Raw genomic sequence first — 12,329 nt, 5'->3', positions numbered from 1 at the left:
AGGCAGCCATTCAAGCACAGGATACACAGTTGATAAAAGATAAGTACTACTATAGTTTATATAAACAAGCTGCTGTATAGCCATGGGGACAGTCATTCAAGCACAGGATACACAGTAGATTACAGATAAGTACTACTATAGTTTATATAAACAAGCTGCTGTGTAGCCATGGGGGCAGCCATTCAAGCACAGGATACACAGTAAATAACAGATAAGTACTACTATAGTTTATATAAACAAGCTGCTGTGTAGCCATGGGGGGCAGCCATTCAAGCACAGGATACACAGTAAATAACAGATAAGTACTACTATAGTTTATATAAACAAGCTGCTGTGTAGCCATGGGGGCAGCCATTGAAGCACAGGATACACAGTAGATAACAGATAAGTACTACTATAGTTTATATAAACAAGCTGCTGTGAAGCCATGGGGGCAGCCATTGAAGCACAGGATTCACAGTAGATAACAGATAAGTACTACTATAGTTTATATAAACAAGCTGCTGTGTATCTATGGGGGCAGCCATTCAAGCACAGGATACACAGTAGACAACAGATAAGTACTACTATAGTTTATATAAACAAGCTGCTATGTAGCCATGGAGGCAGCCATTCAAGTACAGGATACACAGTAGATAACAGATAAGTACTATTTTAGTTTATATAAACAAGCTGCTGTGTAGCCATGGGGGCAGCCATTCAAAGCTGAAAAAGGTGAAAAGCCACAGGATCCACAGCAGCTCTGTAGTATACAATGGGATTCTTTAGTACTTATCTGTTATCCCTTGTGTACCCTGTGCTCGAATTGGTGTCCCCATGGCTACACAGCAGCTTGTTTATATTAACTATAGTCGCTGCCCCATTTGCCTGCCTGCTGAGGAATCCAGCTGGCTCTTGAGCTTCAGTGAGATAATGATCCAGTGGCAGTTGTGAGAGTCTTACAGGACAACAAAAACACTGATGTAAAATCTCCCTGTAGGAATAGCAGATGTGACGATGAACAGCACAGACTGACTCCCTGAAACTCCTTTTTCTTAAAAACCTCACTGACTAAACTGTCAGATTCGGATGTGGTCACATGCTGTGTATTAAAATAACCCCTGCTAGTGCTCTAAGTTCTCTAATGTGATGGCCAGGAAAGGTGGGTGAACTATAAGTTTGAGGAGGCTACCACTGTAAGACTTGCAGTTGTTCTCCTTTTGGCAAGGCTAAGCATGCCTAAATATTCATTATTTTCCACCTATGATGGTGGTCCAGTGTTGGGAAACAAGGAAGCAGGACAGCTGGAAAAACAATGGAGAGATTGCTGCATGGAGGGAAGCTTCTCTATTGTCACAGACTAGCTGTTCCTTCGTGGACATATTGGTTCTTGGGACATACAGTACTTGCAGTCATTGCAGTATTTACGGGGCTGAGTTTGCTGATGTACTTATACACTAATGCTTGATGATGCTCAGACACAAGGCTAGGAAAGATGAAGTCAGTGGCAATGCATAAAGGCCAGGCCATCCAACTGAAATAGTGAAGCTACAACATGAACGTTCTTGATGTCCAGCCTGTGATCCCTCAACTGTTAACTACAGGTATGGGACCTGTAATCCAGAATGCTTGGGACCTGGGGTTCTTTCTGTAATCTGGATCTCCATAACTTTAGTCGGCTAAAGAATAATTTAAATATTAATTAAACCCAATAGCATTGCTTTTGCCTCCATTATAGATTCATTATATCTCAGTTGGGATCAAGTACAAGTTACTATTTTACTATTACAGAGAAAAAAGGAAATCATTTTTAAAAATTTGAATTATTGGATTAAAATGGAGTTTATGGGAGATGGCCTTCCCATAATTCAGAACCTTCAAGATAATGGGATTCCAGATAACGGATTGTATAACTGTCATCAACAACTAGAATGCCAACAATTAGGGCCAAGGATGGAAATTTAGTATCTGTGATGCTTTCCTGTAGTATAGTGAGCAGAAAGCAGCACGTGACCCTGTCCATTGGTATTGCTTTCTCAACCCCAGGGAACTATGGGTGGGCAGAAGAGAAACGTGTCTAGGGCACAAAGGTGAGGTGGCGTCAAGCATAACCTTCTTCTACCTGGCTACAACTAGTCCATTGCCCTTCCTGGAGAATATTTTGGCAAACTATTTCACCGGTGTGTCACTCCTCCCTCCCACTCCAGCTAAGTGTCACTGCCGGAAGATGGTGGCTGGGCCAGGCACACTGGAGCCTTGGCCCGGCCCTGCTCAACCCTACCAGAAACATCTGAAATCCTCATGTTGCATGCTGATTAACAATCATCAAAAATAAATGCTGAAGACTGTTTTCCAAGCACCATAAATAATCAGCCATGGAGTGCTGAGATATTATATGTGGTTGGAATAAGGCGGCTTCCATACTGGTACGTGAATAATCTTTACCTATTACCCAGGAAATAATGAGCAATTCCATCCAGGAGAAACAAGATGTTTTCATCCTAAAGAGCTGCTTGGCGTTATCCGTGAGGCTCTCATTCGGAAGGATCTTGGTGCCTTCAAACCTGTCGGCGGCATTCATCACTAGCAGTCCCAGGAAGATGGTGAACGAAGCCGCATGCGCCACAAACTTCATAAAAGGGCCACGCATTATCTTACCAAGCTGGTAAAAAAATAAAGACATTGTGTAAATGGATTGGGTATGCAAAGCTTTCCTCGGATAATATGTTAAGTCAGGAAAAGAAATGCTTGTTAAAGGAACAGTAACGTCAAAAAATAAAAGTGTTTTAAAGTAATGAAAATATAATGCACTGTTGCCCTGCACTGGTAAAACTGCTGTGTTTGCTTCAGAAACTCTACTATTGTTTATATAAATAAGATGCTGTGTAGCAATGGGGGCAGCCATTCAAAAGAGAAAAGGCTCAAGTTTCAGAGCAGTGTTACTGTTCCTTTAATAGCCCTGCAGCTTTTAATCAAGTTAGAAAGAGAGACGGGAATGTAAATCAGCTATGTATCAATTAGCTCATGAAGGTGCACATTAATTTATTTAACTGCTGGCTGCCACACATTAAATTCGAATGTGAGATTTATTTTGCCTCGACCATGGAAACAGTCTTAATTCGAATATTCGCCACCTAAAACCTGCCGAGTTCATGTAGAAGTCAATGTCAGAGGTCCATTGAGCCATTTGGAGATGTTAATAGCCTTCCTGACATTCAAGTTTCTTTTTGGGAGAAAAATTAGAATCGTACTAATCAAATACAAATCAAATATGATTCGAATTTTCGGGTTGGAACCATTCGATCGAATATTAGATGTTGGAATTTTTTCTTAAAGGAAAAGGAAAGTTGTCTTGCACTTGGGTGTGCCAAATGTAAATGCCGAATGGTTCCAACCCGAAAATTCGAATTTTATTTGATTTGTATTCGATTAGTACGAATCAAATTTTTCTCCCAAAAAGAAACTTGAATGTCAGGAAGGCTATCAACATCTCAAATGGCTCAATGTACCTCTGCCATTGACTTCTACATAAACTCGGCAGTTTTTAGGTGGCGAATATTTAACCTTTGATAAATAACACCTGGGGAGGCCCATTTATTAAAAGTCGAATTTGGAATTCATGTGAATTTTTTTTTAATTCGAATATACTCACAATTCAACTGGGAGGTTATTTAAAGGAGAAGGAAATTTGTCTTGCACTTGGGGTGCCAAATGTTAGGCAACCCCAAGTGATTGTATTTACTTACCTGAAACCCCGGGCTGGTGTTCCTATCGGCAGAAAACTGAACCGGCCCGGGATTATACCAGCAAGCACCTTGGAGCAATCCTCTGCTTCTTCTTTCTTCAAATTTCCCTGGGCAGACGCATGCGCAGTAGAGAGAAATAGCTGAATTTTTAGTTTAAGTTCGGCTTTTCACTCTACTGCGCATGTGCAGCCGTGCAAGAGGAAAATGGAAGTGGATCACTCCGTCCGTGGTGCACGCTGGTAAGTAAATACAATCACTTGGGGTGCCTTACATTTGGCACCCCCAAATGCAAGACGACTTTCTTTCTCCTTTAAGTAACCTCCCAGTTGAATTGTGAGTATATCTGAATTTAAAAAATTCACATGAATTCCAAATTCGACCTTTTGATATATGGGCCTCCCCAGGTGTTATTAATCAAAGGTTAAATTTTGAAGTTATGTGAATCTTTTTTAACTCCAATAAATTTGAATGTAGTTGAATGGGAAGTATTTTATGAAAAATTTAAATGTCTAACATTCAATCGAATAGTAACGACCCAAAAATTTGAATCGCATTCTAATCAAGTTTTCCTCCGAAAACAAACTTCAAATGGTTCAACGGAGCTCTGTCATTAACTTCTGCATGAACTTGGCAGGTTTTGGGTGGCAAAGTTTCAAATTAGAACTGTTCCAGGGACGAGCTGTGATAAATCTCACATTCTAATTCAAATTCGAGTTAGTGGTTTTATATTTGAAAAAAAAAATTGAAAATTTGAATTTACAATTCGAACCTTAGTAAATCTGCCCCTAAGTCTGCATGGAAAAATCAAGATGTGTAATTGATGGGGCTTTAGTCTTCAGTGAAAGAATACTATTTTCTTAATTACCGTACAGGTTTCTCTTGCTATGTATAAAATAGCATATTTTGAGAATGCAGTGAAACTGTGCCCTTTGCTGAACAAAACATTTATCATTGTCTGAGAATTCAGGATTCATAATAATCCTTGGTCAGCCTGGTCTGAGATGCTGAATCTCACAGAAAGCTCGTATTAAATATTTTTTTTTCCCAGGATTAATGGGCTAATTGAACCCACCCGCTACGTATGTACTGTCCACGGAGATCATTAAAATGTGATTGGAGATTTTCATTCTGTGCCATTGTTTTTTTTTTTGTTAAAGCAAATTATTATTCTAACTGAAACTCTGACTTTTTCAGTTCAGTTGGAGGTCTAATTATTGGTCAGCATTCCCCCTTTCCCCCACCCATAGCTCATGAGAAGATTACAGATATAGAAAAGCATTTGTTTATCAGCCTTCAGCCACATAAAATAATAATAATATCTAGGGCTGCAAATAAGTTTTCCCCCAAGATTTCATCCAAACCGCCCTTCGGGCTGGGCTTTTAGGTGTATCTACTAGAACAGTAATTCCCAAGCAGTGGCTCATGACCAACATGTTGCTTCCCAACTCCCTGGATGTTGCTCCCAGTGACCTCAAAGCAGGTGCTTCTTTTTGAATTGCTGAAGGCAAGTTTTAGTTGCTTAAAAACCGTGTACTGCCAAACGGAGCCTCTTGTAGGCTGCAAGTCCGCGTGGGGCTATCCATTGCCAATAATATTCCATATTTTGCATCTCAGGTACGTCTTGCAAGATTATTATGATCCCTGATCTAGCAGATGAAATGATCATTAGTTCCAAATCTCTTCATTTGAAGCATGAGCCCCTCTTTTTACTATTCTGAGTCCACCAGGATGGGGCAGCCCCTTAGTTTGGGAACCATTGTTGTAGATGCTTTTGACTGGCTACAGTTAACAGGTTGTTGACAGGTTATACTGGGATAAGTTATTCATAGCTACTACATAATTCCTTGTGTATTTATTTACTAGCTTGAATGAAATGGAATGTGGTTTACATTGTGTAATAGGACCGAGCTTCTCCCCACTACCAGCAGGGAGGCACAACAAGCAGGGTAAAAGCCAGATATAAGCACTGCATGGGCAATGTGATCCTTAGTTATCAAGTGTACGGGTTCAGTTTCAAAGTCAGGTACCACCAGACCTTCCAAACTTTCACAAATTGTAGATAATATCCCTCTGGAGAACAAATTTCCTTCCTCAAGAGATCAAGAGATCCTTCCTCAGGTGCTTGTTTAAACAGTGCACATAACCCAAATCACCTTTTAAAGCAAAATGAATACAAACAAGAATGTCCATTCCACCATGTGGCTAGACACATTGATATACATCAGGGATCCCCAACCTTTTGAACCCGTTAGCAACATAGAAGTAAAATGAGTTGGAGAGCAACACTAGCATGAAAAATGTTTTTGGGGTGCCAAATAAGGGCTGTGATTGGCCATTTGGTAGCCCCTTTGTGGATTGTAAACCTACATTGAGGCTCTGTTTGGCAGTACATCTGTTTTTTATACAACCAACACTTGCCTCCAAGCCTGAAATTCAAAAATAAGCACCTACTTTGAGGCCACTGGGATCAACATCCAAGGGGTTGGAGAGCAACATGTTACTCACGAGCCACTGGTTGGGGATCACTGATATACATTGTTACAAAACACTCTTACAGAGTATTGCCACCTAATGGCCTGCTCCGGTACTGCACCAAAAAGTCCAAATCATTTATACATTATATATTGCAGCAATTGGTCGTCTCCTACCTGCTGAAAAAAGTGTCCCAGTAAGACGTTGAGAAAAGTCCATATAGGCTGCAAATATAAAATCATCAATCAGATTTATGAAAAACATTTGTAACTCTGTGCACCATTGAACCATTAGGATTGAATGATGCACAATGTTCAAATGTTACAAATGTTCAGATTTATAAATCTGATTGATTTGATGCAATTGGTTCTCCAGAGTGATATTATCTACAATTTGTAAAAGACGGATATTTGTTGTCACCGAGAAACCTATAAACAGTATGTTTGATATTGTGACCACAGACGGAAGGCTATTAACAAATGGGGGTCTGAAGAAGAGTTTGGAGGCACGGAAGGGATGGGAAATGCTGGAATGCAGAGTAGATGCCATTTAACTGCATATAGATAATGAGTAGTGGATGGCTTATTACCTTACTACACGGTGCAATCCAATAAACCATTGCCAGAAACGGCAATCCCATTGCGACAGCTAAAACAACCAGGAATTTTACAGCGGTGGTCTGCTGGCGTAACCCCGATAGATTCTCATACCAGATTGAAAGGAGCTGCTGCTGACAGTTTGGATGAGCGACAAACTGAAACAAGAAATACTCTGTTAGATTTAGCTTTGTGACGGCAGAGAATACCCATTTATTATGACGTCTCATTCCCTTCATGGTTGTAGTAACTTTTATTCAAAAACGTAATTATTCTCCAAGTTTTCATTTTGTTAATGCATACATATTCTTTTCTGCTTCTAACAACATAAGCGCTTTATTCGTAAGGTCCTATGCAAAGAGGCTGAGCAGCTTTAAAGGGAAACGATTAAACTTTATAAGACACTTTTTAAATACAATCAATTAAAAATTCTGCATCATTTCTGAAATAATCAAGTTTATCCTCACTATTCCTCTATTAGAATCTGTTTCTCTTCATTCTGTCTTCTTGCAGCATTTGGTGTCAGATATTCATTGACAGTTAGTCCAATATATCTCATAGGGGGGCTTCCTTTCCTATATATATATATATATATATATATATATATATATATATATATATATATATATATATATATATATATATATATATATATATATATATATATATATATATATATATTTAATATATGAGAAAAAACACACACCACCCCACTATCCCTTGTTTTTATCCTTCTGATTCAAGCAGAGGTCTGACTGCAGTCAGTATTCAAATTTCACAATATCAGAAGGGATAGAAAAGAACCCCCACTTGATCAGTTAAACTGAAGCAGTCACAATGTATTTTATACACACTTAGGGGGCTGATTCACTAACTTCGAGTGAAGGATTCGAAGTAAAAAAACTTCGAATTTCGAAGGTTTTTTGGGCTACTTCGACCATCGAATGGGCTACTTCGACCTTCGACTACGACCTCGAATCGAAGGATTCGAAGAAAAATCGTTCGACTATTCGACCATTCGATAGTCGAAGTACTGTCTCTTTAGAAAAAGAAGGTCATAGTAACTATTAATTAATAATTTAGTCCTCATTTGGGGTAGCACTTAATCAATTTGCTTTCCTAAGTTTTTTTGATCGAAGGATATTCCTTCGATCGTTGGATTAAAATCCTTCGAATCGTTCGATTCGAAGGATTTAATCGTTCGATCGAAAGAATTATCCTTCGATGCTTTTTTTTTATCTGCGCTAAATCCTTCGACTTCGATATTCGAAGTCGAAGGATTTCAATTCCTAGTCGAATATCGAGGGTTAATTAACCCTCGATATTCGACCCATAGTGAATCAGCCCCTTATTAAATACCCGTTAAGTTATAAACACTTGGATAAACACCACTAATTAGTACATAGGGTTAAGTATATCACTTAGTAATGAGTTATAAAGTTCTGTGCAATAAGTTATAAAGTGCAGTGTGATAAGTTGATGAAATTTTAAAAAAAAATCAGAAATCCAAAAGGATCTATATTGCAATAGACCATAGAATTCGGACAAGACCCCTGCACACAGATTTGTACCCTACCAAATTAATCAATTATATTGTGCCAAATTGATTAAGCGCTACCCCAAATGAGGACTAAATTATTAATTAATAGTTACTATGTTATTAAATAATTGCTTGTATTGAAAAATGACTAGATTGAGAGAATTAATTCAATAAATATAAAGTGCTAAGAAGTGCTGTATTAGTTACTACAGCACTATTTTCTATCCCTTCTGATATATATGTATGCTCATTCATTTAACCGATTCCAGTACAAACAAAGAACAGGAGGAATACGTAGGCTCCTACCTTCTTGAGCTCATACTTAATAGCAAGTTTTAAGCGACACAAGCTGGGCCGGCCCTCTGATTCCACGTTGCCGTTGTTTGTATCCACATCACCATTCAAAATGGCTTCCACCTCCTCTGTATTTCTGCACAAATCGAGAAGCCCAACAACAAAGTCCTTGCATTGCATAGACAATTTTTTGTAGTCATTCTAAAAACAAAACAAAAACATGTAATATACATTTTACAAGATGTGCAAAATCAAGATATGGCAAAATCCTTCAATTTTATATTTTTTCATTTACAGTCATATGAAAAAGTTTGGGAACTCCTCTTAATTCTTTGGAGTTTTGTTTCTCACTGGCTGAGCTTTCAAAGTAGCAACTTCCGTTTAATGTATAACATGCCTTATGGAAACAGTAGTATTTCAGCAGTGACATGAAGTTAATTGGATAAAACAGAAAATAAGCAATATGCATCATAACAAAATTAGACAGGTGCATACATTTGGGCACCCCAACAGTGATATTACATCAATACTTAGTTGAGCTCCTTTTGCAAATGTAACAGCCTCTAGTCGCCTCCTATAGCCTTTGATGAGTGTCTGGATTCTGGATGGCGGTATTTTTGACCATTTCTCCATACAAAATCTCTCCAGTTCAGTTAAATTTGATGGCTGCCGAGCATGGACAGTCTAATTCATATCATCCCATAGATTTTCCATGATATTCAAGTCGGGGGACTGTGACGGCCATTCCAGAATATTGTACTTCTCCCTCTGCATAAATGTCTTTGTAGATTTCCAAGTGTGTTTAGGGTCATTGTCTTGTTGGAATATCCAACCCCTGCAGCGGAACTTCAACTCTGTGACTGATGCTTGAACATTATCCTGAAGAATTTGTTGATATTGGGTTGAATTTATCCGACCCTCGACTTTAACAACACAGCCCCACAGCATGATGGAACCTCCACCAAATTTGACAGTAGGTAGCAAGTGTTTTTCTTGGAATGCGGTGTTCTTCTGCTGCCATGCAAAGCGCTTTTTGTTATGACCAAATAACTAAATTTTTGTCTCATCAGTCAAAGCACTTTGTTCCAAAATGAACTTTTGCATACAACAAGCGACTCTGTTTGTGTTTGCGTGAGTGCAGAAAAGGCTTCTTTCTCATGACTCTGCCATACAGATGTTCTTTTTGCAAATTGCACTCAATTGTAGAACGATGTACAGATACACCATCTGCAGCAAGACATTCTTGCAGGTCTTTGGAGGTGATCTTTGGGTTGTCTGTAACCATTCTCACAATGCCACTCCTGTATATTTCTTGACCTGCCAGGCCTGGGTTTTACAGCAACTGTGCCTGTGGCCTTCCATTTCCTGATTACATTCCTTACAGTTGAAACTGACAGTTTAAACCTCTGAGGTAGCTTTTTGTAGCCTTCCCCTAAACCATGATACTGAACAATCTTTTTTTTCAGATCTTTTGAGAGTTGCTTTGAGGATCCCATGCTGTCACTCTTCAGATGAGAGTCAAACAGAAGCACAACTTGCAATTGGTCACCTTAAATACCTTTACTCATGATTGGACCCACCTGCCTATGAAGTTTAAGACTTAACAAGCTAATCCAACCAAGCTGGTGTTGCCAGTAATCAGTATTGAGCAGTTACATGCATTCAAATTAGCGAAATTACTAGGGTACCCACATTTTTTGCACAGCCAGTTTTTCACATTTGATTTAATTTCAATTGAATACTGCTTCACTAAAAATCTTTGTTCAGAAAACACCCCTGTACTCAGATATTCCTGGGAAATGAAAGACATACCACTGTTATCTTTTTTGTTGAAAGTGGAGTAAATTATTATGCAGGCAGGCTGAGAGGGGTTCCCAAACTTTTTATTGAGGAATATACCTGAAGGCAACTTACAATGAGATGATTAATGACTTCAGCATAGCCTGCAATATACATTATTCTGGAATGGCCGTCACAGTCCCCCGAATTGAATATTATGGAAAATCTATAGGATAATTTGAAGCAGGCTGTCCATGCTCAGCAGCCATCACATTTAACTGAACTGGAGAGATTTTGTATGGATGAATGGTCAAAAATACCGCCATCCAGAATCCAGACACTCATCAAAAGCTATAGGAGGCGTCTAGGGGCTGTTACATTTGCAAAAGGAGACTCAACTAAGTATTGATGTAAAATCTCTGTTGGGTGCCCACATTTATGCACCTGTCAAATTTTGTTATGATGCATATTTTCTGTTAATCCAATAAACTTTATGTCACTGCTGAAATACTACAGTTTCCATAAGGCATGTTATATATTAAACGGAAGTTGCTACTTTGAAAGATCAGCCAATGATAAACAAAACTCCAAAGAATTAAGAGGGGTTCCCAAACTTTTTCATATGACTGTAAGCCTTGTACAAGAGACAACACACAAACAATCCCTGGGCAGATTACGTGGCCTATTTATAAAGGAACAATGTTAAGAAAATGTCAACATTTCAGATATATTGACAATTTCCCAACTTGCCTGTCATTTGGAAAGCAAATGCTTTATTGCAACATGATCATCCACGGCTTATTCTCAGAGAACCTAAAGAACTTCCATATTCTCTACAACCAAAATATCAGTGAAATAACTGTAAGGCACCCAAGGGGTTAAATTCTGTAATGCTCAGGAGGTCCCAGTTCTGTTACCTATGCCTTTTGAGTAGAAAGTGTCCTCTATTTTCCAAAAGGTAGTGTGACCTTCTCCTGCCTGTACATAATAGGAGGGAGCACAAGGCTCTTCCACTTTAGACTCCAGAGGTGCATATGCTGGGGAGCATGGGGACAGAAGGCCCCAGTATATAGTTGAGCCCTAAAGTGACCCGAGCCTTAGAGACTGCAGGGACCCCATGAATGTAGAAGGCTCACTCCTGTCATAGTACACCCTAGGAGGTAAGATAGTCACGGTTATTGATAAGGAGTATTTCTTTGCTCCACCAAGAAGAATTAGTGGGGCTTAAAAATCTTCAGGTAAAATCTGCCACAGAAGGGACTCTAGTCTGGTAAGGCTTAGATATTGTGTATTCCCTTGAAGCACCACTAGACAAATCTACACTGGGCCTGACACCTGGGTGAGTCTGCCTATTATTGATGCATCTATTGCCTCATTATTGTACCATGGAACTTGGAAGTACCTCATTAACAACACGTTAAGTACCACTGGTGCCTTTATTGTATCTAGTACAGATAAAATGTAGATTATACTTCAACTTTTTCACCCTTTCACCAGATACTGGGCCCATCTGAGGGAGAAGGTCATGGTCCAGCAGTGCTCAGCATCTGAGGTTGAATCCCCTTTCTACCCATTACATAACTGTCAGCTCCGACCTTGTATTATGCCAATATTCTATTAGGTAAGCACAAGCAAATAGAAGCAAATAACTATTTCTCTCACAGTTTGGCTGTTGCAGCAGCAACCTAGAGCAAAATTCGACTTTATCAGCCTGTAGAACATTTGTGGGACAATGCCATATATAGCAGCAGTAAAACACTAGAATAACATTCTTGGATGAGTATGCAAGGTAACAAGCTAGAAGAACACTTCCAATAAAGAGTGTTACAGGCAAGGGGATTATGGGGAATTACATCAGGGATAGAATGAGCCAAGAAAGGGCCAAAGAAGAACAGACAAATAGGTCAGGGAGAGACAGAAAGA

The 12,329-nt window shown here is 39.1% G+C and overlaps 1 protein-coding gene across 1 annotated transcript in view; it reads right to left on the bottom strand.

The window, feature by feature from the left end:
• Positions 1 to 12,329, bottom strand: part of LOC108709028 (short transient receptor potential channel 6) — a 111,040-nt gene that overhangs the window by 33,701 nt on the left and 65,010 nt on the right. Inside the window, exons 3-5 of the mRNA XM_041584573.1 lie at positions 8,640 to 8,828; positions 6,787 to 6,951; positions 2,425 to 2,641 (exon numbers count right to left, since the gene is read on the bottom strand). Coding sequence (XP_041440507.1) covers positions 2,425 to 2,641; positions 6,787 to 6,951; positions 8,640 to 8,828 — 571 coding nt within the window. The remainder of the gene's footprint in view (positions 1 to 2,424; positions 2,642 to 6,786; positions 6,952 to 8,639; positions 8,829 to 12,329) is intronic.

This window comes from Xenopus laevis, chromosome 2S (assembly GCF_017654675.1).
Source record: "Xenopus laevis strain J_2021 chromosome 2S, Xenopus_laevis_v10.1, whole genome shotgun sequence".
NCBI lineage: Eukaryota > Metazoa > Chordata > Amphibia > Anura > Pipidae > Xenopus > Xenopus laevis.
This window is presented reverse-complemented; position numbering and strand designations above follow the sequence as displayed.